The sequence below is a fragment of the Meleagris gallopavo genome, chromosome 6, assembly GCF_905368555.1.
Source record: "Meleagris gallopavo chromosome 6, MGAL_WU_HG_1.1, whole genome shotgun sequence".
NCBI classification, from domain to species: domain Eukaryota; kingdom Metazoa; phylum Chordata; class Aves; order Galliformes; family Phasianidae; genus Meleagris; species Meleagris gallopavo.
In genome coordinates this window covers 561093-586796 of record NC_139409.1, presented here as the reverse complement: position 1 = coordinate 586796, position 25704 = coordinate 561093, and the positions used below count along the sequence as shown (strand labels likewise).

Here is a 25704-nt window from a genome sequence, read left to right as displayed (position 1 = left end):
CATCTGTTCCATCACATCACATCCATCCTGCTCTGTCCCAGCCTATCCTATCCTATCCCTCCTCATCTCATCCCATCTCGTTCCCTCCTGTCCTATCCTGTCATTACATCCCACCCCATGATATTCCATGCTTTTTGTCCCACCTGTCTCACCCTATACTGTTCTATTCCATCCCATCTTGTCTCATCCTATCCAGCTCACCATATCCCATCTCACCCATCCCATCCCACGTGTCCCATAATGTTCCATCCCATCCCATCCACACTGTGATCTCTCACACTATCTTGTCCCATCGCATCCATCTTATTCCCATCCCATCCTATCCCATGTGTCTCCTCCTGTTAGCCCATCCCATCCACAATCTGATCTCTCACCATTTTGTCCCACCTCATCCATACTGTGATCTCTCACACCGTCTCGTCCCATCCCATCCATCCTGCCCCATCGTGCTCATCCCCCCCCCTCCATCTTACTCCCATCCCATCTACCCTACCCCATCAATTCCACCCTGCCCCATCCCATCCTCACACAGCTGCGTGCTCTCAGCCTCATCCAGGTCCCCACAGTGGCACAAAGCCTTGTTCCTGCTCCTGACTTCGGTGACCCCTGGCATGGACCGACAGTGAGGGGCAGTCACGACACCAGGCGCGCGGATGGGCACAATCCACGTGGATTACGGAAAAAGGGAGGGGATGAGGGGGATGGGATGAGGCAGCATCCCCTGCTGTGATGCTGAAATAGGGGCACCTGGCCTTTGGGGCACGATGGCAACAGGAACCCAGTCTGGGAGCCCCAGCAGAGATGTCTTTGTATTTATTTATTGTGAATATATTTGGTTTAATCTTTTCGTGCCACTAGCAAACCCTCATCAGCCACAGAGGGCTGAGGACAAGGCCACCACTGCTGTCCCACGTCCCACTGCCAACCAGGAAGGATGGGAGCACGTTGCTCAACCCTGGGCCAGCGGGATGGGATGGCTGCCAGAGGCAGCAGGAGCTGGGCAGCTGCCCAGGAGCGGCTCCTGGGTGGGACAAGGAGGAAACAGAGCTTCCGCTGCAGCCAATGCCAACGCACAGCCTACAAGCACGGCACCGGGACTGCCGGCCCGCAGCACTGCATCACAGGGAGAGGTGACCAAGGTGCCAAGGGGACACACGGCAGTGGGGCGGCCCAGTAGGGTGCAGCGGGGCGCACGGTGAGGGCAGTGCCGGAGCTCCAGCAGTATTTATGCACCTCTGGTTGTGCCAGCAGCGTTTGTGCACGGTGCAGCCCTCGCTTAGCTTGTGTGGCTCACTGGAGATGCAGGTAACGAGCGGCCAGGTGTAGGGCCGTGCACAGCCATCACTGAGAGAGGGGCAAACAGGGCTGCAATCACTCACTCACCCGACACAGGCTTCAGAATGGAAACACTGTATTGACAGACTTTACAAAAGTTATTACAAAACACAACCACTAATCAGCAGCCAACGATACACAGCGGAAGAGACACTGCTCACAGTCACCTTGAGAACAACACCACTGAGTGCCAAATTCAACCGATATTTACAGAGACGTCAGAAAAACTCTGGTCAGTCACCGCATACATTTAAGTGTTTTAGATCCATGGTGAAATATAGTGCCACACATTTCATTGTATAATAATAATAATAATAATAATTAATAATAATAATAATAATAACAACAATAACAACAACATCCTACTTCTACATTAACTAAAAACCGAACAGCTCTTTACAGGGGTTAGGAGAAGTTCCTTTCACTTGTCTGACTTACCTGAGTGTGAGACCAAACCCAGTAATAAAATAACAGTAAAACCACCTTTGCCAACGGTAGTTCCTATGACAGACCAGCAGCACTGCTCCCTCAGGCCAGAGGGAAACGACAGCAATGTCCTTCCAAAGCACAGAGACATCTCCTCTTCGATCAGAGACCCGACTGCCTCTGTGCACCCACACAGACCTCCTCTCCCAACTCCTCCTGCTCCAATGTCCTCAGCCCTTTCTCCTTCCCGTCCTTTCCTCCTCCGCCTTCTTTTTCTCACCTTGCACTTCGCTGCTCTCTCCTCTCTGCTTTTCTGCCTTCGACAAGTTCTGCGTCACGTCCCTAACCACGGCTCTGCTTCACCTCTGTCCCCTTGGTGGCAGCCCAGCCTCGTGGCACGGGGCTGATGCTCGAGGTGCGTCACTGCAGCCGGGGCGGGCGGCCGGCGGCCCGGGAATGGCATCTTCCCTTCCTCCCTCGTCCAGCCTTGTGGTGAAACGAGCAGAAAAAGAATGAAAGCGAAAGCTTGTCACTCCTGAATATGCACAAAGATAGGTGGGGAAACACCTGCTAAATACAGATCCCCAGAGAATCTCTCGGGAGCATTCTCTACAGGCAAAATTCAAACCTGCGTAGGGGACAACGAATACGAGGCCTACGCTGCCAAGGAGGTCCCACGTCACCCCGCGGGGCTGAAGAGGTGCCCAGGCCTTCGTATCAGAGTTTTTTTTTTTAGAGGAATTCCTAGGATGCTTCAACAAAGCGGGCTTGGTAGCAAGACCACATGGATTAGCTGCGATACAAGTTCACCTCTCGTCATGCTGCACGTCCGCCGGCTTAGACCGATCCGTCACTGCGAGCCCTTCCGCCCCGGCCGCCCATCGCTACTGCTTGGTTTCTGTTTTCAAACAGAAGAGGCTGGTTTGAGTGGCCGACTCCAGGTTGTGCTGCAAGGCCTCCTCCATGGGCCGGGGGTTGCGGGAGTGGATCTTCTGGTGACAATTCAGCGACTCTTTGTAGCGGAAGTGCTTCCCGCAGACGGGACACTGGTACGGGGTCTCCCCGGTGTGGACACGCCAGTGCTTGAGCAGGTGGTCCCTGCGGATGAAGCTCTTCCCACACTCGGTGCATTGGTACGGCCGCTCCCCCGTGTGGATGCGCTGATGGCGGATGGCTTTGGAGAGGTCCCGGAAGTCCTTCCCGCAGTAGGTGCAGGTCAGCGGCCCGTCACCCTTCCCCGTATGGAGCTTCTGGTGCAAGATGAGGCTCACCTCCAGGCTGAAGCTCTCTTTGCACTGCGAGCAGGTGTAGGGTCTTTCCACCATGTTGTTCGGCCTGACAAAGCCGTACTTGAAACCGGAGCCCTTCTCTGAATTGGCGCGCTTGGACGGTCTGGAGCGCTGGCCTTTCGCGGAGGATTTGGATTTCTGCCTGAAGCTTTCCCCAGCTTCCAGAGAAGTGCAGGCTTCCTCGTCCATGTGCGCTCTCTGATGGGCTGCGAAGAGCTCCTTGTCCAGGAAGCTCTGCCCGCACTCGCAGCAGATGTACGGCCCCTCCTCTGCGGCCATTTCCTCGGGAGCTTCCTTCTTTGACAGTTCCCTCCCGCGGCGCGAGGAGCGCCTCAGCCCATTGCCCGCTGCACCTCTCTGCTGCGGGCCCGACCCGCTCCGATTCTTGCCGCTTGGCTTTAACTCTTCCTCTGGGTTTGAGAAAACATCATCCCACTTTCCCGCTAACGAGGCAGGAAGCTCAAGGCTGTCGGGGCTTTCCTCGTCACACTGCTGCGCATCTGACGGAGCAGAGACACTCATGTCATTTCTTTGAGATAAGAACAGCCTCATTATTTAGACTGCAGTTCTTTTGGGGCAGAGGTGATCTCTGCTTTGCACGCTCAAGACAGTAACTGGCATGACAGGGCTGCAAGTCCCAACTGGGAGCTAAGCAGTACTGCAATACAAACAAAGCCAAAGTATTTTGACTTCTTGGGAAAGCTCAGACAGCGTGAAGGTGAGATCTCTCTGTACAGCTAGACAAAGGGAAGAAGTGGGTTTCTCAGCTGGAGATGAACCAGACCATGTCAGCATGTGGCATAGAATAAAGACAAAAAAATAGAGGCAAGGGGAATAAAACCTCTTTTCTTTTGGGGCTTGTACAGTGTTTAGACCTGGGGCTGACTGATCCCCAAGGTAGCTCAGAGCTCCTGCCAATGACCCCAGCAAGCAGGATGAAAAGAACACAGAGGATCTGGGGCTATAGGAAAGAGGTCTGAAAAAAACACAGGTTTTTGCAGTGCACAAAGATAAAGGCGTGCCCACGTTTGTGCGCACAGAGCAGACCGACCGCTCAGCATTCCCCATCACGGGGCTCTCCATTTGCTCGTCACTTTGCCAAACACCTAAACGCGCAGCTTGAAAACAGGCTGACTGGTTTGTATCAGGCTAAAATTTAAGAAAAGCATCAGCTGGAGCAGCTCAGCTGCTTGTGAGAACAAGGCCAGGAAACCAAAGCCACGTCCTAGCAGGGTGCGCTTCCCCAAGCGGCTTCTGTGTTCCCATGCTTCAAAGCAGGGATGTGGAGGGACAGGCAGTGACAAGGACATGCCCTGGGACACGCCACAAAAAAGCCTCACATTTGGCTGACAAATTAAAGCTGTGACAAATATCGCTTTACACATTAGTGGAAAAGACTTGTAAGAACATTGCTGCTAAAGCCATTGAAGCTTGCCTGCTCGTTGCATGCTCCAGCCCCTCTCCACTTCCTAGCTGGCCAAACATGCTACCTCACTGAGCGAGCCAACACTGTGCAGGTGCCCTGCACCCCCAGCCAGCCCACAGCTGCTTTCACAGCCTGCTGCTCGTGTACCGGAGCTCCTTCTGCATGTGTGTCATCCATCTGCCACGGCTGTCATCCAGCTCCCATGCTGAGCCTGAGGCAAGCCTGGCAGAGACTACAGTGACGGCAGGGCCTCCTGCAGGGACAGGCCCCAGCCAGAGCCAAGAGCCTGAGAGCATCTCTAGCTGCCCCTCTGCCACTCTGTGCGGCACTCAGTGAAGCTCTGTGCTTCTAACTCACATGTATTGGGAGCCTCCATGCTCTCTTCTTCTTCCTCTTCTTCTTCTTCTTCAGAACCGTAGTGACTTTCAGCCAGGGTATCTTCGTATTTACTCCACGAGTTGTCATCGGGACCGGGGAAGAAAAACTCTGTGCACAGGAGGAAGAACAACCTGAGTTTATGCTCACACCTTCCAGGTGCTTTACAGAGGGTTTCAGGACAGATGACAGCAGCAGCAAGGAGCTGGCTAGGAGAGCAAAGCCACCCCTGCGCTCACGGACAGTGCTGCCAATACTCATCAGCAGAAGCAAGAGGAAGAGCACAAGCAGACTGTAGGAGCCGCATCTGCTTTCCATCACCCACTGCAACCCAGGAACTTCATGTCTCACCGGTGCTGGGATCCGTAGGGGTTTCTCCTCCCTCAGAGTCATCCTGGTCCTCAGCATTGGGATCCTCTCCTTGCTCAATCCGTGACAGGAGGTCAGGTTTCGAAATTGCAGTATCTGTATGTTAAAAAAAAGAAAAGAAAAGAAAGAAAAAAAAAAGAATCAGAATGTTTCCTTTGTCCTTTCAGGGCAGAGAACCTTAAACCTTCACCCACCGACCTTCTTCACTGCTGGGGAGGACGGGTAATGGAAAGAGACTTAAGAAGATGCTCTCACACGCCTGCACCGCTCACCTTGTCTGGGCCCTGGGACAATGAGCGGACTGCAGGAGCACGCTCTGCTCAGGTGAGGAGCACCTCCCAGCCTGCAGCGCAAGGAGCAGAATAAGAAAATGCATCTGTGCTTACCTTCAGGCCTCCTCTCTTCTCCTCTGTGCTAAAGTCCGCGGATCCATTGCAATGGCAGCTTCAGCTTGGGGTCAGAACCAGAGCTGTCAGCCAGCGGCAGCAGTGGAGGTGCCCTCCCCACACGGTTCCCTCCAGCCCCGGATTGCCACAGCCAGAACCGTTCCTTCCTACTCGTCCGAGTCACAGGCTGCTTGTGGATTTTGGTGGGGGAAATGGGAAAATTAAAATTTCCCCTAGCATGGAGAGCGGAAACTTAATTTTGAAACAATAAGCGTGAGCCTCTGGGTATTAATTTCCACCACTGCTCTGCTGGATCCATTAGCCTTAACGAGGACCTAGCCTTAAACCCAATTAATCAAAACAAAAGGGAACCTTCAGATTAAGCACAGATACATTTTTCTAAGCTCCAGGCTCAGACCCACGGATCTCTTCCAGTAGGACTTTTACATTCCTGCACCTTCACAGCAGGACTGTTGTTTACACAGGAGAATGGGGGTAGTATTTATCCTTTGCCTTTTTCTCTTCTACACTGGGACTGTCCAAAAAAATATTTATATTAAAAAAAAAACAACGTTGGAAAGACATGGATACAGAATTGGAGGGCAGAATGGCTGTCTGCCAGGGATGTCTGCGCTCCCACATGGATGTCCAGCCAAGGCAGCACCACTTCTCAAAACACACACAGGTGCCTGAAGCCCTCATGAGGGCTCCCAGAGGTGCAGCACAGATCCACAGTCGGGACTGGAAGGAGCCAGCAGGGCACCTTCGTGCAGCGTAGAACAATCTGCCCTGAGCCATCAGAAGTGAAGCAGAAGGCTGAGACCTGCAGGAGCAGATGTTGCAACAGTTTGCACAAGAAGTGTTCTCCAGCACCAGGCTGGGGGTGAGGCAGAGCACCAAGGCAGACAAACTGTTCTCTCTTTCCCTAGCAAGCGTTCTGCTGATGGAAGGGCAGATCTACAGACAAGGCTGGGAAGAACTGCTGGTACTCATCCGAAGCAGCAGCGAGCTGATGCACCCAGCGCAGTACATCTGTGGACCTTTGCATCACCACGAAGCTCCCTTTTTGTTCAGGGCCTGTAAGTCTCTCATTTCCCTCGTCCTCATAGCCCAGGTCCTCTCACGGCTCCAGCTGGATGGCCAGAGCCCATCAGAAAGGCAGAGTCACTGCACTGCTCAAAACATCCATCCACTGCACAACTAACACAGTGAGGAGCAAAGTGCTGACTCCTGGGGCTGCTACTGAAAGCCAGCATAAGACCTGGCTAGACTTGCTTACTGCCCACCCTCCCGGATCCACCAGGCACAGCCCGGCCCTGGAGGACCTGTGATGCCAAAAGCACAGGGGAAGCCCCAGCCAGCCTTTACCCATCGAGATCACGGCCTCGTAGTTGCCCTTCATGATATGCCTGTAAAGCTCTTTCTGCCATTCGTTCAAATTCTTCCACTCGTCCTCCGAGAAGCTAAATGAAGTGTCGTTAAACGCCATGGGGACCTGTAATTAGAAGCACCACATATTCAGCTGTTTTCATGGAAAAGCTCAGGTGAGAAAGGACTCTAAAGATCATCAAATTCCACCCACCCTGCCGTGGGCTGGCTGTCCCACAGCTCGGGCTGCCCAGGGCCCAGCCATGGCCTCAGGCACCTCCAGGAGTGGGCACCACAGCTCTGGGCAGTGCCAGCACCTCATCACCTCTGGGTAAAGAATCCCTGCCTAACATCCCACCTAAATCTCCCCTCTTTTAGTTCCCCCTTGCCCTGTAGTGATCTGCCCATATAAGAAGTCTCTTTTCCTCCCATTTATAAGCTCCATTATGTACCAGAAAGGCCACAGTGAGTCTCCCTGGTGCCTTTTTTCCCTCCAAGCTGAACACCCCCAGGCTCCTCAGCCTGTCTTTATAGCAGAAGCGCTCCAACCTCTGAGCATCTTTGTGGCCTCCTCTGGATCCAATCTAAGAGCCTCTTGTTGAAAACATCTAAGGATGTTTTCTCATTCTAAACCCCACACACCTGGGGCTCGGTGAAGGAATACGATGCTTTTCCCCCAGCACCTGCCTAAGCCTTGCTCCCCTATTCAATCTCCCCGTGCTTCAGACAACGTATTTTGCACATCATACAACACAAGCTCTTTTCCTGCTCAATTTTGGACATAATTCTGCTGCAGTCTCCTCTGAACAAGAACTGGGAGTGCATGTGCAAATACGGGCAGGGATGTGGGGACGACCCACACCGTGTCCTGCCTGACCCAAACAGCAACCCACCCGTGTGCTGGGTCAAGCACCAACTGCACATGCACAGGGGTGTGCAGCCACAGAAGGACCTGTGCTGGTGTTCCCAACCAGCAGGTCAGCTGTGTGCTCATCATCCACAGAGTCTGGAGCAGAGGCCTGGAGCAACTGCCTTATGGGGAAAGGCTGAGATCCGTGGGGCTTTTCAGCCTGGAGAAGAGAAGGCTGAGAGGGGATCTCATCAATGCATATAAATGCTTAACGGGTAAGGGGAACGAGGCCAGGATTTCTTCAGCAGTGCTTAGCAACACAGCAAGAGGCAATGGGCATAAATGGGAACATAGACACATATCTCTGCCTGATCATGAGAAAGAGTTTCTGTAGTTTGAGGGCAGCAGAGCCCTGGCACAGGATGCCCAGACAGGTGGTGGAATCTCCTCGGGAGATACTCAAAACCCACTGGACACTTCCCCATGCACCGTGCTCTGGGTACCTGCATTACAGGTGGGTTGGACTGGAGGAGCTGCAGAGATCTCTTTCAACTCCTACAGTTTTGGGAATCTGCATTAGAGAATCACAGAATCACAAGGTTGGAAACAACCTGCAAGATCTTCTAGTCCAACCATCCTCCCATCACCACTGCTACCACAAGCACTAAACCACATCTCCAGCTCCTCATCCAGATGCCTCTTGAGCGCTGCCAGGGACGGCGACTCCACCACCTCCCTGGGCAGCCATTCCAGTGCCTGACCACTGAGAGAAAAAGTTCTTCCTTATGCCTAACCTAAACCTCCTCTGGTGCAATGTGTGGCCAAAGCACAAGCTCTGTATCACAATACAGAATCACTGAAGTTGGAAAAGACCAAGTCCAACTCTTCACTACCACACTCACCAATCCACGTCCCTCAATGCCACATCCCCAGTGTTCTTGAACACCCTCAAGGATGCTGACCTCCCTGCCCCCCGCTCCCTGGGCAGTTGTGCCAGAGCCCAACTGCTTCTGAGGAGAAATGGTTCCTAATACCCAACCTGATCCTTCCCTGGCATAACATGACAGGATCATAGAATGGCCTGGGTTGCAAAGGCCCACGATACTCATCCAGTTCCAACCCCCTGCTGTGTGCAGGTCACCAACCAGCAGCCCAGGCTGCCCAGAGCCACATCCAGCCTGGCCTTGGATGCCTGCAGGGATGGGGCATCCACAGCCTCCTTGGGCAACCTGTTCCAGTGCCTCACCATCCTCTGGGTGAAAAACTCCCTCCTAATATCTAGCCATGAGCAGCCATGGTGTGATGCCATCACCTCTCGTCCTATTGAGAGCAGAGGCTGACCCCACCTTGCCACCACCTCACAGGGGTGAGATGAGGTCTCTGACACAGCCCGGAGGTCTCTGACACGGCTCATGGCCCCGTTACCTTGGGGACCTCCCCCTTGGCCCCGGGGGGCAGGCGCAGGATCCAGAAGTTCCTGTTCTTCAGCAGGTTCTCCATGTTCTCCAGCCTCTTCTGCAGCTGCCCGTACTCCTGGATGAGGGTGCCCAGGGCCGTCCATTTGCTCTCCAGCTGGTTGCCAAACTCCACGGCCGTCCTCTCGCAGCCGATCAGTTTGCTCTCGGCCATCCTCATCCTGCCCTCCAGGTTCATCAGCTGGGCCGCCTGCGCCTCCACCTTCCTGTCCACGGCCTGCACCTCCGTCACCAGCGTCACCGAGATCTCGGCGGCGGGCAGCTCGGCCTCCCCGCCGGGCCCTTCCTCGGGGGCGGCCAAGGGTTGTTCCAGGGACAGCTCCTGGGGCTCCATGGCCCACTCCAGGTCCTGGGGACGGACGGACACACGGCCGTGGGCAGACGGGCCGGGCCCGCCGGGCGGCTCCGCGGGAAGCGGGGAGGGCGGAGGAACGCGGGCGCGGGGCGGGAAACGCTTACCTGAGCGGGGGCCCACTCGGCCATGGCCCTGCGAGAGCGGAGGAGCGGAGCGGAACGGAACGGAACGGAACGGGGCCGGGTGGAGCCGGGCGGGGCGGGGAGGGGCGGGGCGGCGGCGGCGGCGGTGCGGGCCCGGCGCCTCTCAGCAGCGGCGGAGCAGAGCGGCCATGGCGCGAGCGCGGTGCATGCTGGGAGAGGCAGGGCGGGGCCACGGCGACACCTGGCGGCCGGGAGGAGTCGGTGCGCGATGGCGCCGTGCGACGGCGCGGCGGTGCGACAGAGCGGGGCTGTGACGGCGCGACAGTGCGACAGGGAGACAGCCTGAGCCGCGACGGTGCGACAGCCTGAGAGACAGCAGTGTGACGGCGTGACAGCCTGAGCCGCGACAGTGCGACAGTGTGACAATGCATCATTGCAGTAGCCTGAGTTGCAACAATGCGGCACCGTGCCAGTGTGACAGCCTGAGCTGCAACAGTGTGACAGTGCAGCCCTGCAGCAGCCTGAGCCACAACGGTGTAAGAGCATTATAGTGCAATGCTGTGACAGCCTGAGCTGGAATCGTGCAACTGTGTGACAGAGCAACAGTACATTGCTGCACCATAGCACTGCTGCAGCTCTGCAGCAGTCTGAACTGCAATGCAACACTGCAGCAATGCAACACTGCAGCACTGCAACAGTGCAGTAGTAAAATCGCCTGTTCTGCAACAGTGCAACACTGCAACACTGCAAGAGTGCGAAAGCCCCTGCTACAACTGTGCAATAACGCAACAGCACAACTGCCTGTTCTTCAACAGTGCAAGCGTGCAGCAGCTTATGTTGCAACAGAGCAATGCTGCAGCTGTGCAACATCTGGTGCTGCAACCATGCATCCAGCAGTGCAGTATGTAGCACTGCAACACACAGCATCACATCACTGTGCCCACTGCTGCAGCACTGCAATGCTGCAACACTCAGTGAATTCAGCACAGCGATGCTGCACCTGCTGCTCTCTGTTCTGCAGCCATGCATCCAGCACTGCAGCTCTGTGCCCATTACTGCAGCACTGCTCTCACTTTGCCCAGTGCCGTGCTGTGCCCACTGCACTGCTCTGACATCAGCTCACATGGCTCCGATGTCATCACACATTGCTGGGATGTCCCCTCACAGCACTGCCTCCATGTCAGCCCGACACCGTTGTGGTGTCATTGCACACCGCTGGGTCACACACGCCGTTCTGACGTCATCCTACATGGCTGCGATGCAAACTTGCACTGCTCTGATGCCACTGCACACAGCTGATGTCATCCCGCACCACTACAACGTGACCTCCCACCGCTGTGATGTCACCTCACATCATCCCAGGCTGCGGATGTCACCCGCACCACTCTGATGTCATCCTACACCATTGTGACGTCACATCTGACGTCATAGCACATCACCGACATCACCCCGCGCGCGCTCGCCCGCCCGCCCGCTCCCCGGGGCTTTCCCCGCCTCTGATTGGCCGCCCCGCAGCCAATCCGCGCGCGGAACCCTATGGCGGCGGCCCAATGGGGTGACAGGAGAGGAGAGGGAGAGGCGGGGCTAGGTGCGCGCTCCCGGCGCCGGCAGCGGGGCCGCGCGGTGCGGTGCGGTGCGGTGCGGTGCGGTGCGGTGCGGTGCGGTGCGGTGGGGTGCGGCCCCATGAAGGAGGAGCGCGAGCAGCTGGGCTCCCTCGGTAAGGCCCGGACCGACCGGGGATCACCAACCCGAGCCTCGGGATGAGGGCATTGTGCCAAGTGGGAAAGGTTTTGCCTCAAAAACGCTCTCGTGTCTCTGCAGGGCGCTGGCTGCAGAAGGACGGGCAGACGGAGGAACCCAGCGCCGTGCCGGCGTGGGAGCGGCGCAGCGGCGGCCCCGGGCCGGGCCCCGGTGCGGGCGACGCGGGGCTGAGCCTCGCCGAGAGCGCCGGGACCCAGCCGGGGCCCGAGTGCTCCGAATGCGGCCTCGGCGCCACGCGGAGGACAGGGGCGGGGCTGCGGGCCGCTGCGGCGCCGCGGGTCGCTGCGGGGCCGCGGCCCGGCACGGGGCAGCCGCCGGCGCGCGGCGCGGCTGGGAGCTGCCCGTCCCCGTGCGGTGCCTGCGGCCGAGGCCCGGCCCTGGAGCCCTCGGCGCCCCGCAAGGAGCGCAAGGAGCTGTCGCTGACGGAGAAGGTGCGCGTGCTGGAGATGCTGGAGGGCCCGAAGGTGTCTCAGAGCGAGCTGGCCAAGCGCTTCGGAGTGTCGCAGCCGCAGATCTGCCGCATCATTAAGAACAAGGAGAGGATCCTGAGCGAGTGGCAGCGCAACGGCAACCCCGAGCGCAAGCGCAAGAGGGAGGGCAAGGAGGGAGCGGTGGAGGCTGCTCTGCTGCGGTGGGTGCAGGGCGCCCGCGCCGCCGAGCTGCCCGTCAGCAGCGCGCTGCTGCAGCTGAAGGCCAAGCACCTGGCCGAGGCGCTGGGCACGCCGGGCTTCGAGCCCAGCGGCAGCTGGCTGACACGCTTCAAGCTGCGCCACAACGTCGCCCTCGAGAAGCCGACGCTGGCGCAGGACGGCGGGGCCGAGCACCAGAGCTCGCTGCCCGAGCTGCTGCGCAGCTACGCGCCCTCGGAGGTGTACAGCTGTGGGGAGACTGAGGTCCGGCTGAGAGCCGACGGCGAGAGGCTGACGCTGCTGCTCTGCACCAACGCTGACGGCTCGGAGAAGGCGGCGCTGCGGGCGGTGGGACGTGCGGCCCGTCCCTTGTGCCTGCGCGGCGTCAACCTGCAGCGCATGCCGTGGAGTTACCGCGGTGGCGGCCGCCTGAGCGCCACACTGTTTGCCGAGTGGCTGCAGGACTTCAATGAGGAGATGCAACGCAAGGGGAAGAGCGTCCTGCTGCTCGTCGAGGAGCGCGAGGAGCACCCCTACCTCCAGCTGTCCAACGTCCGGATGGTCTTCACTCCTCCCGCCACCGTGCTGGCACAGCCCCTGCACCGTGGCATCGCCAGGGACCTGAAGGGCCACTACCGGCGCCGGCTGCTGACCCAGATCCCAGCGGCACGTGGCTCGGAGCCGCCCACCCTGCTGGATGCCCTGCACATGCTGGCACAAGCATGGGGTGATGTGCGCCCGGGGCTCATCACCAGCTGCTTCCGTGCCGCCAGCTTCAGCCCCAATAGCTGCCCTGACGCGCTGCTGGCACCCGTCTGGCTCGGCCAGGAGGAGCTGGAGAGCTTTGGGTTGATGGATGAGGGGCTGGAGCGCCTTGTGGATGCTGACACGGCCGAGGCAGAGGACTGGGACAGGGCTATGGAGGAGGGCGAGGACTCTGGGGAGCCGGTGGCGGTGCGGCCGTGCCCCTCAGAGCCTGAGGTGTGGGACAGCCTGGCCACGCTGCGGCGGTTCCTGGAGTGTCGGGCCACCTCACCAGACCTCTTGCAGACGTTCTACACGCTGCAGGACGCTGTATACATGGTGTCAGCCAGGGCAGAGCCAGCACTGCTCGGGGACAGCCATCCCAAGCAGTAGTGGGGGTGTGTCTCATCACGAGCAGAGCTTCTGCCAGCAGCAGCCATCGCCACTGTGGAGCTGCGCTGTGTATGATGGGGGTGGGAGGGGGACCGGGGGTGATGTCGCTGTGCTCACTGGGCCCAGCAAAGAAGCAGGGAGCTCCAGAGGTTGGCAACGGGCACATTAAAATTGAACAAGTCAGCAAAGCGCAGAGCGCTGGTGATTGTTGTCATTTAGCGTCGTTGCTTTCAGCGCAGCAATTAACAGAGGCACTGCATGCCTCCAGGCTGGGGTTTTGCAGCTGACAGCAGCAGCGCCACCCTGAGCGTTCTGTTGTCCTGTCCCCCTGGGCTGGGAACAGACCCCATTGGTGGCACCCATGAGTGCCCTGGGAGCCCCCAGCACAGCCCCCCGATGTATGCAGGACCCCTCAGCCTAACACACCCCTGGGTATCTCTGGGGGTACCTCGTCCTCAGCACTGCCATCCTCTATGGCACTGTGTCCCCAGGTTGGGAAGGGACACAGGGACATCCCCCAGTTTGTGTGTATGCTATGAGGGACCAGTAGGGGCTGGGGACAAGGCTGACCCCACAGCTCCCAAAAGTGCCTCGTGCCCCCTCCTGCCGGAGCTTGGAGCCCCCTCCACACAGGACGATCTCTGCTGACACCCGGGGTCAGACTGATGCTACGGAGAACACCAGGGCAAAGCAGGTACGTGTTGGGTTGTTGCCCCCTCAAAGGCAATGGGGGAGAGGGGCCTGGGGGGGGTCATGGGGTATTTTGGGCAGGGGGTGCTCGCTGGAACACAGCTGGGGTGGGACACGTGGGAGGTGCTCAGTGAGGTGCCCAGGGCAGGGGGCACATTGGGGCGCGGCGAGTGGGGGGGTGGGCAACGGGCCCGGTGCGGGGGAAGGGGGGCAGTTCACCCAAAGGGGCGCTGGGGGGAGTCAAGGGCAGCGCGTCCGGGGGGACAGGATGGACTTACTAGGGTGCGCGGGGTGAGGGGGGGCACCCGCCGTGAGTCTGCCCGGGGGAGGGGCTGCACCCCACGGGGGTGTAAGCGAGCGGCACGGAGGTGCGAGGTACGCCCCGGGGGTGCGCGGGGAGGGGAACGGGGAGGGGGCGGGAGTCGGGATCCCGGGAACAGCGCGGCTGAAGCCGCAGCTCCCGCCCCCCCGCCCAGCTCCGCCCCCCGGCCCCGCCCCCCGCCCCGCGCAGCGCTACGCGGCGTCGTTCCGCGGCGCTGCCGGCAGGGGGCGCCCAAAGGCCGAGGCGCGCAGCCCCGCGCCGCGCCGCGCCGCGCCGCTCGGAGGCGGAGGAAATGAAGGCGAGTTCCGCCGAGGCGGGAGCCATTACCCGCCGCCAGCGGAGCTGAGCCCGCCGAGCCCGGCTCCGCCGCTCCCCCCGCCGCTCCCCCCGCCGCTCCCGGACCGGCACAGGTAGGCGCCGCCGCCCCGCCCCGCGGGTGGGGGCAGTTCGGCCCCGGGCCGGGCCCGGCGGCCGCCCGGAGGTGGGGGTGGGGGCTCGAGGGCACGCTCCGTTCCCGGCCCCTTTGTCCCCGGTGCCCGGCGGCGGGCGCGAACAAAAGGCGGCCGGAGAAGGGCAGCGCGCCGGGCGCCGCGGGGCGGCCCTTCGGGCGGCGGCCCCCCGGAGGGGCGCGAGGCCTCGGCCGGGCCCTGCGGTGCCGCGGCCCTGCTGCGCGGCTCCGAGCCGCCCGTCGCGGCCGAGGCCTCTGCCGTGCCCCGCCGGGCCGTGAGGATGCTCCGTGCCCGAGGCCTCCGCTCATCCCGCCCGCGGTCCGGAGCCGCTCCCCGGGGCCGCGCACTGCCCGAGCCGCTCGCCGCGGTTTCCCGGTTTCTCCGTCGCCGCCGGGCGCTCGGGCCGGCCGCGCTTTTCCCTTGGCCGTGAGGCGCCGCTCGCCCTGCCCGAGCTTCGCCGCGGCTCTTCCTGCGAGCCCGCGCTGCTCGCCGTCTTCCCCGAGGTCTTTGCCGTGGCCTCGAGGCGCTCGTCGCGGCGCAGGCTTTACCCCCGGCCGTCACCTCGATGCCCCGTGGTGCCCCCTGTGTCCGAGGCCTTCGCTGCTGCCGCGAGGTGTTTGCCGTGGGTCAGGGGCTTCGCCGTGGCTCCCTGGCTCTCCTGTTGGAGCTGAGGGGTTCGCCGTGGCCCTGAGGTCCTCACCTGGAGCCTGAGGTGCTGTCGTGGCGTAACCCAGCAGGTGTTCTGCTCGCTCTCCCCTTCCCAAGGGGAGAGAACTGGAAACACTGAGCTTTAAGGTTCTCACCGCAGCTGAGATCCCCAACGAGGTCTTCGCCGCAGGCTTGAGATGCTCAGCACAGCCAGAGCCTTCGCTGTGGTCCAACGCCTGTACCAAGGCCAGGTCTTGGTGTGGCCTCGAAGCCTTGATGCTTTGGCCGTGGCTGTGGCCATCACCGAGGTCCTGGCTGCGGACCTGAGGTGCTGCACGTGGCCAAAGCTCTCACTGTGGCCCAGAAGCAGTCGCTGTGGTGCTGAAGTTGTCGCTGTGGCTCCCGCCGCGGCCCTGGGCCTCTCACAAAGCCGTCTCGTGGGCGCTGAGTGTGCAACTAGAGCTGCTCCCCGTGGCCCCGAGCTGCTCCTCATTGCCCTCGGCGTGGCGCTGATGCCTCCCCATGGCCTCGAGGTTCTCCCCGTTGCCCTGTGCGTGGCCCCGAGGTGCTTGCCGTGGGACCGCAGCCCACATCCCTGTGACCGTGACCCCCTCCGTGCCCCCCGGTAGCCGGCTGGGGGCCCCGGATAGCTCTGGTTGGAGAGGGCCGGGTCTCCCTCTGTATCCCTGCCTGCCATAGGGGCCCTGTGGGGCGATGCTCTGCCACCACCCACCGCTGCCCTTTCCTTTTCTCCCCTCCCAGGTGCCGGGGCGAGGGGATGAGGTGCCCCCCTGCCGCGTGGTGTGCCGAAGCGGCTCTTTAGATCTTCCCCGGCCCAAGCCTCCCCTGCCATGGATGCCTCGGGGGCCGTTGCTTCGGCTCCCTCCTCCGCGGCTCCCTCGGGCTCCCGCAGCCCCATGTTTCCCCCAGGAGCTGACAGAGAGGAGTGGGGACCGAGGTTCAATTGTGCCCCTTCCACCTCTGCCGCAGCCTCGCAGGCGATGCCAGCATCTGGCCGGAAGAGGAAGGCCAACTTCTCCAATGACGAGACCGAGACGTTGGTCTGGAATGTGGTCCGGCATTTCAGCGCCCTGTATGGGTCAGAAGCCCTTCGGGCTCACCCCGTGCGGCGGAAGCAGCTCTGGACCCAAATCCAAAGCCGTGTCAACTTCCTGGGCTACACCGAGCGCTCCATCGACGACCTCAAGCACAAGTGGCGCGACCTGCGGTTGGACGTCAAGAAGAAGATCACCTCCAAGAAGCACCTGCCCATGAACCGCGCCGGCGGGCCGCTCCACAAGCCGCGCCTCACGCCCCTGGAGAAGATGGTGGCTTCCACCTTCTTGCAGGCCAGTCACGACTCGGAGCCCGAAATCATCCTGGACCCAGGTCAGTCGTGCCGGTTCTCCGGGGCCGGGAGAGCTGGGGCAGCAGGGTCCTGTGCTGCAGCCCTGCCTGCGCTCTCAAGTGATGCCTGCCCTGGTAATGTCACCGGGCTGCGGTGCCCCAAGCTCCGGGGTCTGCCGAGCAGTTGGATGGTGGAAGGAGACTTGTGGGTTTTGCTCTTCTGTGTGGTTTGTGTCGGGATTGCAGCACGCAGCAGGGCTGCGGTCCTGTGTCTGAATAGCAGAGCACCAGGTTTGGAAACTGAGTATGCTGGAATTAAAATCCACCGTGGAAATAACCTGGGATTGATATGAGCACGTCAAGCATTGTGGAGTGGGTACTTGTTGTTGTTGTTGTTAAGTCCAGTACGCTGCCTGGCCTCGCTGGATACCATCTGAAGGCAGCCAGTAGAAGACAGGACAGGATTTTATTCCCCCTATTCCTTTCAGTGTTAGTGTCCCTCACCTTCAGCTGAAGCCAGAGTGGGAGCAGCTGCTGCGTTACTGTGGTGTTGTGTGAGGCTGGGGCTTCCTGGGCACGCTGCACCTTCTGCTGTCTGCAGAATAGACCTGAGTTGTGGTCTCATGCAGGCTCTACTGTTGGGTGACGTTTACTTCCCTCAGATAACCCAGGAGATGCTTGTAGAGACAATGCTGGGGTTAAGTACCCAATGCTGTGGACTGGGCCACCAATGTGCTTTGTCACTGGCCAGGAGGCAAACATCCCCTCCGCCATTTCATTTCCACCAAGGGGACACATCTGTCTTCTTTGTACCCTCGAGGACACCAGCAGCTGTTCCTGCTCCTTCCTCTCCTCTTCATCAAGTTCTGCTGGAGATGGCTGGGCAGCATGGCTCTAGTTTCTCTTCTGAAGCAGGCTCGGGCTGTTTCAGAACCAGAACCCCTTCTTAGTGCAATGCAGAAAAGTTTTGGGGTTGAGGAAGAGGACCGGGGGGTGCCAGCCCACTCCTGTGGGCAGGCGATGGCAGGCAGCCACGCAGCTTGTCCCCTTAGGAGGCACTTTGATGTTAGCAGGTCACCCGTGCCATGTCACCCTCTTGCCCTCAATGCCGTGCCACGTGAGCTGGCGGTGCCGCTGTCGCCATGACTGAGGCCGGATTCTCTCTGTCCCACAGATCTGTTCTTCCCCGGTGCATCCAAGCAGTCCTTCATGCACCTGCAGCCCGGCGTCAGCCACCCCAGTATTTACATTGACACCAACGGGCAGCCCTCATCCCTGCCCGACGTGGAGGGCTCCGCTGCGCCCCGGCTGGCGGTGCAGAGCCCCGACCCCTCGGTCATCTGCGAGTACAGCCGAGGGGAAGGGCAGAGCAGCTCGGGTAAGGCTGTGCTGGGGCTTCGTGGGGGGGGAGAGGAGGGCAGCAGTGGCTGTTTGGAGCCTGGGGACCTGGCTGAGGTGGGGGGTGGTCTGCACCGGGAGTGTGGTCCCGGCGTGGAAGAGCCCAGCTCTGAGCCACCCTGTGGGTGCTGCCTCCATGTCTGCACAGCCCAAAAGGCTGTGGGTGCGTGAGCCCAGAGCGCAGTTCTGTAAGCACCAGTGCTGTTCAGCGGCAGGAATCACAGAATTGTGTAAGTTGGCGTTTAAGGAAAAGACCTTCCAGATTAAATCCAACCACTGCGGTTCTCAACAAAACAACTTCCATGTCTGCAACCCCTGCTCTGTGAGCAGTGTCTGTGCAGCGGATCCAAGGGAGGACAAAGGCTGCGGTGTTCCTTGCAGCACTGGGCCTGCGGAACCAACAGCTGTGGGTGCCGGGAGGTGTGTGGGGAAGGCACGCTGGGGGATGGACAGAGAGCGTCAGGAAGGGGCGGGGGGCAGCGCTGAACTGATGTGGCAGCAATGTGCGCTCACAGGAGGGTCTGTGCTCACAGGAGGGTTTCTGTTCTCTTCCAGCCGAGTCGGGACCGGAGCTGCGGACTCCGGACATGACAGCCATATCCCCATCCCTGCGCAACGAGTCCCTGGTGTCCTACACGTCCATGTCGGAGGAGGAGGAACGGGAAGGCCGGGAGGTGGAGAGGGGCCACGGCGGGGCAGCGGGGCTGCAGCCCGGACCCGAGGCCCCGATGTCAGCAGAGGAGGACATGAAACTGTCCCGCCAGGCCATGCTGATCCGCCGCTGCAGCTCCCAGGGCTCCGTCACCTCCCTGCCCGAGGACCCTCTCAACCCCGCGGACGCTCACTCGGACTGGGGCCACGACGGTGCGTCCGAGCTGCCCGCCCTGGGCCGCGCCATCGACTCCTCGCACCCCGAGGAGCAGGCGGGGGGCTCGGGCCCGGAGGCGGGCTCTTTGCCCAGGGTACTGATGAGGCCCGCCTGGGAGAAGCCCCCCGACGAGGATCCCCCGGCTCGCTCCCCGCTGCACGGCGGCGCCCTGACCGAGGAGTCGCTGCCCTCCTCCGCCTCTCCCCCAGGCGACGCCCCGGCCGCCCCCGGCCCCGCCCGCGGCCCGGGCTGCTCCCGCCTGCGGGAAGAGCGCCGGGACAGCTGGAGGACTAACATCCATCACCTGCTGGACCTGGAGGAGCAGTGGGACCAGCTGTACCACCAGGAGCTGGCCATGTGGCAGGAGGAGCGAGCCACGCAGCGCGAGGAGCGCGCCCGGGACCGCGAACTGCAGTTCCGCCTGCTGGGCGTCCTGACGGACATCCGCGACGAGCTGCGCTACCTGCGCCAGGAGCGGGCCGGCGCCCGCCAGAGCCAGGGGCCGCCTCCGGAGCCCCGGCCGGAGCCCGGCCCGCTCCTCGAGCAGCCCAAAGCCGAGCCCGGCTTCCCCGAGCCGCAGGCGGCGAACGCCGGCTGGGCGGAGAGCGCCGTGCCCGGCCGCGGCCCCTTCGGCAACCGGGGCCGCGGCCGTCGCAGGGGCCGACCGCGCGGCTCGGCCTCCAGACACAGACGGCTGTTCCTGGCCAACAGCTAGGGCGGGAGGGGTGCCGTCCCACGAAGGACGTGGTGTGCGTACAGCCCTGCCCGGAGCCGCGGCCGCGCGTTGCTCGCGGGGGCCGGGAGGAGGTCGGTGCCCGCCGTGCCGGCACGAAGGTACGGGGATGCGGGCGGCCGGCACCGTGCACGCCTGCCCGCCAGCCCGCCCGGCGCGCGTGTGCGTGTGCGAGCCCAGGCTGGGGGCGCAGCGTCGCACACGCGTGTGCAAGGTGTGTGCGTGCGCGGTGCCGACGGGGCGTGCGTGCGACGGCGCATAGTGGAGTAGGATTACTACCTTGGGGGGGTGGGGAAGTGTTAGGAACACTTTTAGTCGCTGGTGGGCGAACATTTTATGCAAATCATTTAATGACCTAATTTGCATATAACCATAAACTTGTTTCAAAAAAAAAAAAAAAAACAGGCAAAAAAAGGCAAAAAAAAAAAAAAAAGAAAAGCCATCACTGCATGTGTTGCCTCAGTGTCCCCCATCCCCCGCGGTCCATGCACGGCCCGTGCTGGGGTGGCAGCGCAGCATGCTGTCCCCACGGGGCTGAACGTGTCACCACGTGTGGGTGATGGAGCTGCAGTCCTTACTGAGCGGCGCGGGTCCCTCTGGGGAGACAACAAGCAGCCAAAGGAGTGAGACGGGCACCGGGTTTTCTTCCTGGTGCCAGTTTGGAAATGCGGGGGGGCTGCAGGGAGGGGTGGGCTCTGCGCGCAGCCCAATTCTCAGGGCCGAGAGTTCAGCGAGGGAAAGGAAAATGAGAAACGCCGCAGAGTGGTGAGAAGTGCCAGAAATGGCTTTGCAGGGCGGGGGTCCCTGCGGGGTCGGAGCTGTGCTGCACCTGTGGGACAGAACTCCCAGCACTGAGCGCCGCGTGTCCCTGCGGGGCTGCTCTGCTTCCAGCCTCCGTTCCGGCTCGGGGCCGGAGGGACGCTGCCACTGTCCTGGGGTGGCTTTGAGCGGGGACCCCACGGGGCCAGGGCGAAGGCGCAGCAGCCCAGCACAGTCCATACAAAACGACACCCCAAGCACTGTACAGAGCGGGACGGCACGGGGAGTAAAAATAAGCAGCGGGGGGGCCGGAGCGGGGGCAGAGCGGCAGGCGGGGACGGGGACGCGGCCGGCGGCGGCAGCTCCGCCCGTCGTTCCCCGGATTGTCGGGGTTGGGGTGAGCGCGGGGCTGCGAGCGGCTGTCCTCGGCGGGGCCGGGCGCCCGCATTTGGTACGAAGCTCCGTGGCCGACGCGCGCCCCCGGTGCCGGGAGTGGGGGGGGGGGCCTCAGTCCGCAGCCGCGGGCCGCCCCTCCCTAATCTCCGGGGGGCAACCCGGGGGGCTGCGGCGGCGGAGGGGGTCCGGCTTCGGCCCCGTGCACGCGCTGGTGGTCCTTGAGGGACTCCTTGTAGCGGAAGCTGCGGCCGCAGGCGGGGCACTGGTAGGGCCGCTCGCCCGTGTGGATGCGCTGATGCTTGAGCAGGTTCTGCTTGCGGATGAAGCTCTTCCCGCAGGCGGCGCAGACGAAGGGCCGCTCCCCGGTGTGCAGCCGCTGGTGGTTCTGCAGGTGCTCCTTGCGGCTGTAGCACTTCCCGCACTCGCTGCACTTGTAGGGCCGCTCGCCGCGGTGGATCATCTGGTGCCGCACCAGCCCCGAGTGGCAGTTGAAGCTCTTGCCGCACTCGGCGCACGGGTACGGCCGCTCGGCCGCGTGGCTGCGCTGGTGGATGCGGAGGCTTTTCTTCCCGCTGAAGCTCTTCCCGCACTCGGCGCAGCCGTGCGGACGCTCCTCCGACACCGGCACCGGGACCCCCGCCGGCTCGGCCGCCGGCCCCGGTTCGGCGCCCAGCGCTTTGCTCAGTCTGTGCTGCGCTGCCGCGTTGCCCCCGGCCGCCGCCGGCACCGCCTGTCCCTCCGGGGTCCCAAAGCTCGGCGCTGGGAAGAGCAGCTCGCCCGAGGCGCCCGGCAGCACTTCCTCGGGAGGCTCGGCGCGGGGACAGCGCTGCTCCTCCATCTTCACCAGCAGCCCCTCACCGGCTGTGGGGGGAAAGCTTTGGTCAGCGGCTGGCGGGGATTGGGGCCGTACCGACGTGCTCTCCAGCATCCCCGGCATGGAAGGACTGGGGTCGTGGGAACAACGTGGTCTCCAGTGCATCCTCACCACGGAAGGACTGGGGTCACGGGCACAATGTGGACCCTAGTGCACCCCCAGCACAGAGTGGCCTATGCACCCTAAAATCCACTCCTGCTTCAACCAGGGCACCGCAGCACATGGGCATGGCCGTCCTCGCTGCCACCACGTTGCCCATCGGGGCACCCCAATGGGGTCTCCCCAGTGCCACCCCCAACCCACATCAACACCAGAGCACAGCACCACACGGGCATGGCCTCACTGCCACCATGACACCCACTGGGGCAAAATGGGAGCCAAACCCCAGCACATATCGGCACAGCCTGTAGTGGCTGTGGGGTGTTGCTCACCGGGGCCAGGACCAGGCACAGGACCGGGCAGGATTTCCCTCTCTGGCAGCTCCCAGGGTTCCCTGACGCACGGTTCCTCCTCCTGCTTGATCCACGACAAGAAGTCGTGAGCTGTGATCAGGGCGTCTGCACCTGTGGGGAAGGACAGGGATGGGGACGTGAGGCTGTGGGGAAGTGACCACACCGAGGGACGGCAGATGCTGCGGGCAATGGAGACCTCACCTGCACAGGGGTCGGTGGGCATCCCCCGGTCCTCCCCAAACTGCTGCTCCCCAACAAATGCCACCTCCTGCTTGATCCGGGACAGGATGTCGGAAGTGGAGATCAGTGGCTCTGTGCACAAGGAGAGACTTGGCCGGCGCCGGGCTGCGGCCACCCAACACAGCCCCACACACTGCCTCGGGGTGTCCCCGTCCCACAGCAGTGACGGGACCGTGTACAGCTCCCTGGGGGAGCAGTGGGGATGGGTAACCATAGGACATGCCATAGGGGCAGGTGACCATGTGACATCCCATAGGGTTGGGTAACCACAGGATATCCCATAGGGACGGGTGGCCATGAGGCATCCCATGGGGATGAGTGACCATGGGACATCCCAAGAAGACAGATGACCATAGGACATGCTGCAGGGACAGGTGACCATGGGACATCGCAAAGGGATGAGTGGCCATTGGATAATTGGGTGAGCACAGGATAGCCCATGGGTTGGATGACCATGGGACATCCCACAGGGTTGGGCGACCACTGAATATCCCATGGTGACAGGTGACCGTGGGACACGTGATAAGGACGGGTGGCCATCAGACATCCCGTATGGTTGTGTGACAACAGGACATCTCATGGGGGTGGGTGACCAGCAGACATCCATCCCATGGGGACAGGTGACTACTGGATGGTGTTGGCTGACGACAGCCCAGCACGCGGGGCCATGTGACACCAGGGTATGCCAAAGCGATGGGTGACCATGGGGCGTCCAATGGGGATGGGTGACCAAGCACAGCCGGTGGGACCGGATGGCCTCAGCGCAGCCTGTAGGGACGGGATGCTGGATGTGTGCACCCTAAAGGCAGCGGGGTTGGGGCCGAGACTGTGCCTCACCCGCACAGGCATCTGCCGGCATCTCGCGCTGCTCCAGGTCCTGCTGTTCGGGCACGCAGGGCACATCCCCACGCTCCAGCCGGGGCTGTGTGTCACTCCTGGACAGTGCTGCATCTGCTCGGGGGGACACAACGCGTGTCACAGCAGCGGCCGGGCCCTCCCGTGACAGCGGTGGGGGACAAGCAGGACCGCTGCGATATGGGCCCAATGGGGCCGCGTACCCAGGGAGATGAGCGACTCGTAGTTCTCCTTCACCAGGTTGTTGTACAGCTCCTTCTGCCACTCCTCCAAATTCTTCCACTCCTCCGCCGAGAAGTAGACGGCGATGTCAACAAACGTCACCGGCACCTGAAGGGACAAAAGCCTGCAGCTCAGCGCTGCCGTCCCAATGGGCTCCGGGACCCCCTGCCCCCATCCTGCCCCGGCACGGCCCCACCTTGGGCACCTCCCCGCGGGGGCCGGGGGGCAGGCGCAGCACCCAGAAGTTCCTGTTCTTCAGCAGGTTCTCCACGTGCTCCAGCCGCCGCTGCAGCAGCCCGTACTCCTGGATGAGGGTGCCCAGCACGGCCCATTTGCTCTCCAGCTGGTTGCCGAACTCCATGGCAGTTTTCTCACAGTCCAGGAGTTTCTTCTCGGCCGTTCCCGAGCGGCCCTCCAGGCTGAGCAGCCGGGTGGCCAGCAGGTCGATCTTCCTCTCCATCGCCTGCACCGTGGCCACCACCGTCCACAGCGACGCCTCGGCTGAGTGCAGCTGTGCCTCCCTCACGTGCGCCCGCTCCGGGAGCAGCGGTGGCTGCAGAGGCATCAGGTGGGGGGGTTCCACATTCCACTCCTGCACCTGCGTGGGGAGGCACGGGCTGGGGGGCCGCGGCAGCGCTGCTCCTTGTGACCCCGCGTCGTCCCAACCCCGTTCTGTGCCCGACCCCGGGAGGGGCTGCAGCACGAGTCACGGGGCTGCAGAATCGCAGAGCTTGGAGCAAAAAGGACCGTCTCATCCGACCACCAACCCGTCCCCACCATGCCTGCTCCTACAGCCATCGAATCTTTCCGGTTGGAGAAGACCTCCACTACCATCAAGTCCCACCGTGACCCACCTCCACCCCCCCACCCTGAGAATTACAGAATGACAGAACCACGAAGGTTGGAAAAGACCTCTGGGATGACGCCCAGCCATCCCCACCACCCCGAGTTCCATAGAACCATGCAGGTTGAAGAAGACCTCTGAGATCACCAGGTCCCACCACCGCCCCCTCCGCATCATCAGAGGATCATCGAGGATGGAAGATCACCTCTCCAACGACCAGCCACCCATCAGCCCATCCCATCCCATCCCATCGTGCCAACTCTGAGAGCCACAAAGATTGCAAAAGGCCTCCAGGACCATCCAGCCCCACCACAGTGTCCCACACGTGCACAGTTCCGGGATGTCCCCACGTGCCACCTGCGATTCACTGCAGCTGGAAAAAACCTCCCCGACCCCCAACGCATCTCCGCACCCGCTCACACGGCACAGCGTTTGGAAGAGACCCCCCCGGGGTCACCACTCCGCCCGGCACCCCGGCCCACCGCCCAGCGCCGCCCACGAGGTCACTCCATCCCGCGGCGGCAACGGGGCGGGACCCCCCCACACCTTTGTTTTTAGGGGGGCTTCTGGGTCGGCTCACGCGGAATCCCCCCGGGTCGGACGCGGGGACGGGGCGGCGCGGAGCTGCGGGACATCGCGGTGGGGGAGAGGGGGCATCGGGGGGCCGAGGGGTGGGGGGACACATCTCGACGGGGACATCCGGGGGCGGCCGGGGAGGGGAGGAGCGGGGCCGCGGGGGCCGCATCGGGGCCCTACGGGAGCGCCGGGCGGGGCGGCTCCGCCTCCGGGCAGCGCGCGGGGCCGGAGGGGGGGGCAGGGGGGGGCGGTCGGCCCGGGCCGCGCTTACCTGTGCGGGAGCCCACTCGGCCATGGCCCCGCGGAGCTGCGCCGGGCCCCGCAGGCCGGGACCGGGCCGAGGCGGGGAGAGAGCGCTGCCGAGCGGGGCCGCGGGGCCGCCCAACGCCGCGCACGGAGCGGGGCCGCCGCGGGGAGCGCCGCCGGGAGCGCCGCGGGGGGGAGCGCCTTGCGGGCCGGGCCCCGCCGCCCCGCCGAGCAGCCGGGGGCAGCCGGGGAACTGCATCCGCTCCCGGGGCCGAGCGGGCGGGGAGCGGCGAGAGAGCGGAGCACTGCCGCCTACCGGCCCGGCACCGACACCGGGCGGCACCGGCACCGCGGCGCTGGGAGCCGGGGGGAGGCGGCGACCGCGGCGCATCGCCGCCCCGGGGCGCCCCGTGCGGGGACGGCGGGGAGCGGGCGGACGGCGGTGCCCGCAGCTCTGGGCTCCCCGCTTCGGCCGCCCGGAGCTCGCGGAGGGGGCTCTCGGCCGCCAGAGCTGCGGCGGT

At 62.4% G+C, this 25704-nt stretch overlaps 3 protein-coding genes across 5 annotated transcripts; 1 reads left to right on the top strand and 2 right to left on the bottom strand.

Annotated features, from left to right (window-relative positions):
- Positions 1-1394: 1394 nt before the first annotated feature.
- LOC100546195 (zinc finger protein 783-like) lies at positions 1395-9955 on the bottom strand. Its single transcript, XM_085226767.1, has 6 exons — positions 9759-9955; positions 9250-9648; positions 6975-7101; positions 5203-5316; positions 4834-4962; positions 1395-3550 (listed from the first exon to the last, which is right to left on the bottom strand). The coding sequence occupies exons 1-6, from the start codon at positions 9780-9782 to the stop codon at positions 2646-2648; spliced, it is 1698 nt and encodes a 565-aa protein (XP_085082893.1). The 5' UTR covers positions 9783-9955; the 3' UTR covers positions 1395-2645.
- A 4526-nt stretch (positions 9956-14481) lies between these two features.
- LOC146544048 (uncharacterized) lies at positions 14482-19840 on the top strand. 3 transcript variants are annotated; one of them, XM_085226778.1, is made up of 5 exons: positions 14482-14686; positions 16136-16762; positions 17895-18098; positions 18674-19449; positions 19519-19840. In XM_085226778.1, the coding sequence occupies exons 2-5, from the start codon at positions 16225-16227 to the stop codon at positions 19699-19701; spliced, it is 1701 nt and encodes a 566-aa protein (XP_085082904.1). In that variant the 5' UTR covers positions 14482-14686; positions 16136-16224; the 3' UTR covers positions 19702-19840. The 3 variants fall into 3 exon arrangements, with proteins under 3 accessions (XP_085082904.1, XP_085082903.1, XP_085082905.1); XM_085226777.1 differs by having other exon boundaries at positions 18674-19840; XM_085226779.1 differs by having other exon boundaries at positions 14483-14686; positions 16364-16762; positions 18674-19840.
- Positions 19841-19991: 151 nt separating this feature from the next.
- LOC109368063 (zinc finger protein 783-like) lies at positions 19992-25509 on the bottom strand. The gene is made up of 7 exons (XM_085226776.1): positions 25209-25509; positions 23714-24115; positions 23499-23625; positions 23278-23391; positions 22402-22512; positions 22180-22311; positions 19992-21735 (listed from the first exon to the last, which is right to left on the bottom strand). The coding sequence occupies exons 1-7, from the start codon at positions 25440-25442 to the stop codon at positions 21014-21016; spliced, it is 1842 nt and encodes a 613-aa protein (XP_085082902.1). The 5' UTR covers positions 25443-25509; the 3' UTR covers positions 19992-21013.
- Between the last annotated feature and the right edge of the window lie 195 nt (positions 25510-25704).